The 6,057-nt window shown below is 36.0% G+C and overlaps 1 protein-coding gene across 1 annotated transcript in view; it reads left to right on the forward strand.

Annotated features, from left to right (window-relative positions):
* LOC111864153 (eukaryotic translation initiation factor 4E-binding protein Mextli) overlaps window positions 1–3,769 on the forward strand; it is a 79,869-nt gene extending 76,100 nt beyond the window's left edge. Inside the window, exon 13 of the mRNA XM_023851206.2 lies at window positions 3,585–3,769. Coding sequence (XP_023706974.1) covers window positions 3,585–3,692 — 108 coding nt within the window. The 3' untranslated portion in view covers window positions 3,693–3,769. The remainder of the gene's footprint in view (window positions 1–3,584) is intronic.
* The last annotated feature ends 2,288 nt before the right edge of the window (window positions 3,770–6,057 follow it).

Raw genomic sequence — 6,057 nt, forward strand, 5'->3', positions numbered from 1 at the left:
CCCCCCCCCCAACTATGAGACTGCATATCAGACTGGGACGACCGAAACAGCAGAAGCAAATGTAGTTACTAAGCAGATTGAACCACATACTTCCAATGAAGTCAATTCCACGTACACCTTACACCATTCCTCACCCAAAATGGCTGCAAGAATCCATCCACTAGTTCCCACAACCCCAGAGTCTCATTGCCATCCAACCAGTAGGATTCACATGGCTGTCCTATAGAAGATGCACCGGATAATGTTTCACACCTGGTTGGTTGGAGAAATGAGACACTTTTCCCAGGGGAAAATGCAGTTAAAATCCTCTGTTCCAGATCGTTTCCGTGCTAAAATGTATCACAGAATCATTCCCAACTATCACAGGTACTAGCAACCATTCAGTTACTTGAAATGAAGAATCCCAGGAGAAATCACTGCATTTTACCTGCAGTTTGAATAACTGGCAATTAAGCTTGCAGTGATGCAGAGAAGTAAACTTCATCAGTTGATTTGATACATGAAATAAGTTTACTTTGTCAAAATTTACGCTGGATATTTTTACAAATAAACTAGGTGCAATACCAAGTATCCTAAGGCAGCTCACGTGCAAAACTTTTTCCCCAAAACAGTGAGATCTACAAGGGAGCAGGGACTAGGGCTGCTGACAAGTTCTCCAGAGGGGGCTCTTGGCAGCGTACAGATCTCTTGCACCCATACAGTCTGATTGAAATTGGCCCACCTGGTAAAATCTTTAGTGGTGATGTGTGCTGAGTGAGTGGAGCAAACATACTGACAGATTCAGGTTAGGTCCTGCAACATCTTTACACCAAGCCTTGGGGCTCTAGTGTGCCAATGCAGAACAATTAAAGAAATGTGGGGGCTCTCAACTCAGACCCAGTGCTCTGCAAATCCACTATGACAGTCTGAAATTGTTTGTGCTAAGTCAAACATCTTGTCATATGAATTTGGTCTCACAAAATATGTAGTTTCTCAAAGCAGGTGGCAAGTTTTGTAGTAGCAAATTTATTATTTTATATTGACAGCAAGGTATCAAAAACCACTGCAGCTTGTTTAATATAAGTCATGAATTCAAACGAGATTTGTTGGGTCTCTGATATCTACAAGTGATGAACACATGAGACACTTCATTGTACAATCAAGGGGGTAAACAGCGAATTACCACATACTTATTTTTGACAGGCCAAGACTGATTCAATGACAAGTATTCAGTTGGGCTCATATATGTATCTGGAAGGCCTAACAAAGACATTAAAAAAATGGATGATAACTAACTGCACTTGTACAGAATTTACAGTAATAGAACTCACCAACCTACTTATATTAGAACCATCTGTCACTGAATTTTCAATTAATAACTGAGTTGAAACTTAAAGCTGAAAATGTGAAACATCTATAAACCTTTGACAGGCATAGGAGACTCATACAGCAGTGCCCTAAGATCCAAACTCATGCCACCTAGTTTTATAGTCTAAATGTCAATGGCCCTAACCTAGCCTTACCAATCTGTGTTTCTGAAAGCAGCCAGGCACCAAGTATGCAGATCGAATTTATTTTCATTGGTTGCATCCTGTTGTGTGTCTCAGACAAAATATATTGTAGGAACTACATTGGCATACAGATCCCTAACCCTACATATAAGTGTTTTTTCCTTGGCACTACAGCCCCAGTGGGCCTAGGCCTACCTCCATGAACTTCTCCGTTCAATTCGGTTTTTCGAGATCTTACACATACAGTAGGACTCCTTGGGCGAGCGATCAGCTTGTCGCAAGGCCTCTACCTATAGACAAACACATAAAAACACACACAAACATCCATGCCCTGAGTGGGATTCGAACCCACGAGCGAGCAAAGACAGTGCATGCCTTAGACGGTGACCGGCACATATAAGTGTTAATACCGTTTATATACTTCAAACTTACCTTTAGTTATGTTAATAATATTTCAACATTTTATATATAGTACACCTTTATTCTTAATCATGTATTTGCTATTTTTAACTATATATTAATCTGAGGTAAAGTTTTTATGTTAATATTTAATACAATGCGTTGCACCGATAAGGATCTGTATGGTATTTCGATAACTATACATATTCCTGCCTGATGATGGTCATGTATGACCGAAACGTGTCATGGAAAATAAAAATCTATGTATGTAAAAGGTATTTGTTATGTTGACAGTAGCATAGGTCCTACATATATATTAGCTCATATTTAGTTCCACAGCCTCCAGTTCATGTCATATTGCCTCATTCTTCAAGATGATCCTGGGAGAATCATACCCCACTTAATGAGTGCTGGTGTTACCATGCAAGTCATTAAGAAAACAACCAAGTTGAAACAGACATATTTAATGTGGCCTGGCCTAGCTCTGAAGATGCAGCAGACAGCACCATGACAGTATGCATAAACATAGGGATATTCAAGTAGTGATCAGAAATGCATCCCTATATTGCAAGTCATGTAAAAAAAAGTTAATGTAAACAAAAAATCAGTAAAGTTAAATGGAACCATGTGCAGTTAAGTGCCACAAACCAAGGAAAAAAGTCTGTCTATAGTACAAAATAGTATAAATCCATGAGTAAACAAAGTGGGACAGAAAACCCTTACCTATCATTGGGCCTTATTGACTGCCACTTGCACTTGTCCCAACTTTCAGAGAACAAAGTAATATGTGTGTCAGTGATTATGTCGAAATAGAACCCAGTGGGTGTGTAATTAAAAAATGAACCAACCACTAACAATAAAAAGGCAATGATAAACAGTGATCCCTTATATTTGTACAAACTTGACCACTGATCTTGGTGTGGTTATCTATATTGTCACATGTTTCATGAATGTAAGTTGTGTACTGGATCATGAATGGGTGATTAATCTTTTGCTTCAGTGTGTTGTGGTTGTTCTGTTAAATACTGATAATATTTTTATGTGAATATGTGAAGCATAGTTAGCGTTTATAATGGAATGTGACTTATGAACATTTGGAAGGTTTATTTTGTAATCACAATATGCAAGTTATAAGTTTTTCATATAGACAGTTTCAGTAAGATCATGTCAAGAGCTCTAATCTAAAACCAATAGTCTAAAGCAAGAGAACACTCGATAAGTCTGTGTAAGTAATATGGTGGCAATATATCTGTATGACTGTGCAAATTCATATCTCCGAATAACACATTTAAGAAAGCTATCTTAATATGCCTTCTGTTAATTTTATTCATATTCAGCAATAAAATAATACAGTCATTTGTGGTGTATGTATATGCCTGATGTCATTAGTCATCCCAGTAGTAGACCTTCCTAGGAAGTAAACAGAAATATATTGGATGTGATTTGAAACTACTAGGAAATATATCGTCTGTTGCTTTGTAACTGTTGAGGTTCATATATGACATTTCTGAATGGGAATGACCTCAGATATAAGCTGCCGAAGTCAAGGTATCGAGTCATGAATCACTCTGTATAAATAAATGTATTTGCAGTTTATCACCCATTCATTCAAACTTTCTGTAATTATATCTAGAAGTTTCGTGTGATGTCTTTTTACATCCTTTTTGAAGCTGGTGCATTGTTTCTGGTTTTCAGGTGCCAGAACTGTTTGATCCAGTTTCCTATATCCAGAAGTGTCAAGAGTCAGATGGATCAAACACAGTTTTAAGTGCAACAGAAACTGAATCTGCTGACCTTGATTGACAGATAATCATCTTGATCTTGATAATGTGTGTTTCTTGCTGAGTTCTCATAAGTCTCTTAATATCTATTATTTATTTAATATTCAATTCAATTCAATTCAATGCTTTATTTATTTACGTGCCGAACTCAACAGCGGAGGCCAATTACAGAGTCAGCACGGAAAATATAAAACAACAAACAACAGACAATAATAAAAATCAAGACAATACACACACATATTGACAAGGAATTTAATCATATGGATGATTGCTTTGGCAGTTCATGAAACAGTGCAGTAATACATCAACACATTGGGTTAATGCCATTCTTCTGTTGCTAGTAATTTGTTACTGGTATAATTTTTATTTTATCATTGGATTATACATATTTATTATATTATTTATTTCAAATTGACATGTACCCACATGGGTAACAATGACAGTAGAACTTCATGAGTAATTACACTCCTTAACTTGTAAACAGATAAATTTATTATGGCAAAAACTGCACTTGTTGAAGAAAGAATTAAGAAGCTGTGATTTGCTAAAATTATAATCTGGAAGGTTTCATGAGGTCAGTTTTTCTAATGACTTTTTAACATGCTCAAGGTACATAATCACAAGATCAGTAGTAAGTGTGCGTGAGACTGAGAAAGTAGATGCACATAAAATACTTTTAATTTGAATTTCATTTAGGATCTAAAAGTTTGTAACAATGGTATATTAATGCAATTATTGACTTTTTTTATAGTATCTATAGTTCTGTTTTCTGATTTTAAACGTTTTGGAGACTCGATTCTGCCTCCATCATCAGATAAGAGGCCTACTCAGTTAGGCCTAATCGAGAGATTAGTCCATATCTCCAGCCACCAGAATGAACACAGGACAGGATACATAAACCAAACTGTGGGAGTTAAGACAAAAATTTAAAATGTCACATGCATGAGGCCTGCTAGACCTGCTAGATTAGGTTTATATATCCAGCCTTGTGTTAGTTCAGGTGTCTTGGAAATAGGGACTAACTCTGTCAATTAGGGCCACCTGAGGATGGGGGAAGACTTCACCAGTCTCTGAAACATTGTGGTAAATAAAAAAAGGAGGAGAGTGGATAATGTCCAAAATGCCAAAAACTATGAATTTCAGTTGACTTCAACATTTTTTTTAAAACTGCTAGGCATTATTATTTTCATCTTATATGTAGATTTTACATCTGATTGCAGATTATATCTGTTTTGTTACAAATGACATAAGAATAATAATGAAGACGACTTGTAAAGTAAAGATGACTTGGGAACAGGCCATGTATCTTACTTCAGGAAATATGTAAAATGTTGTAAATGAGTAGGAGTCAAGAGTATCAGTTGAAGGTGTGTTTGGGCAACTGTTGTTACAATGGTGTAATGATATGGAAACCCAGAAGAAGCACAACTATGTTTAATTAAAAGTATAAACTGATGTAATACTAATTCATTGTAATGGATGACGGAACATATCGGTAAGTTTTAGTACATGTAAATTAATTTTTGAGACCTTTTAGCCAGAACAGATTCTTGGAGCTTCACTTTTAGACTAGTTCTGTTTCAGTGAACAGCTTGAAGCTCAGTCCTTGACAGGCACAATGGAAGGATTTCATTCAAATGGTTCTGGAACTCCTGGAGTTCCCTAAAATAATGTTTAGCCAGATGCCATCACTCACTTCTGTCATATCTTGCACATTTGCTCTGTTGCCATTCCAGTGCAGGCCCCGAAGTTCTTAGTTGTCAATACTCGTACAAGTCTGTACAAAAATACATGCCTTTCGTTTTTGTGTTTCAGTATTGCCTATTTTGGTATGGTGCTTTAAAATTGGCTACTCAGTTTTATTTTTCTATTGTAACAACATTATATCACATAGTGATAAGTCTGCTGCTTATTATGTTCTTGAGATCAGTGCTTGAGTTGCATTCTGTGACTGCAGTGCCATAATTTTAGTGACTGTTATGTGAAAGTTGCCCTAATAATGGAATTTTGATAAATCTATGAGGATATTAATTTTGCCTAAAATCATGACAAATGAATTAATCATGAGTTGTTCATAAACCATTCAGCACAGATAAAGAGAATGATCAGTTCAGGAACTAGTGCCTGGATGTACATTTAAGCACAGAACTGAGAATAAGCTGTTCTTTCAAGTGGAGGTGTAAACTCTTAATTTATTAAAAATATTTTTTAAATTGTAATAGGGTCTATATGAAACTAAGTTCCTGCACAAACAAGATTAAACATACTACATCATTCTTTATACTGTGTTTCTTGTAAAGTTTATGAGTGGATATTTTTAAAACATAAATTTTATCACCTACAATGAGTTTGTGAGAGGCAACCAGCTGAAGGTATTATAAGCAGAA

The sequence above is a fragment of the Cryptotermes secundus genome, unplaced genomic scaffold (assembly GCF_002891405.2).
Source record: "Cryptotermes secundus unplaced genomic scaffold, Csec_1.0 scaffold1647, whole genome shotgun sequence".
NCBI classification, from domain to species: domain Eukaryota; kingdom Metazoa; phylum Arthropoda; class Insecta; order Blattodea; family Kalotermitidae; genus Cryptotermes; species Cryptotermes secundus.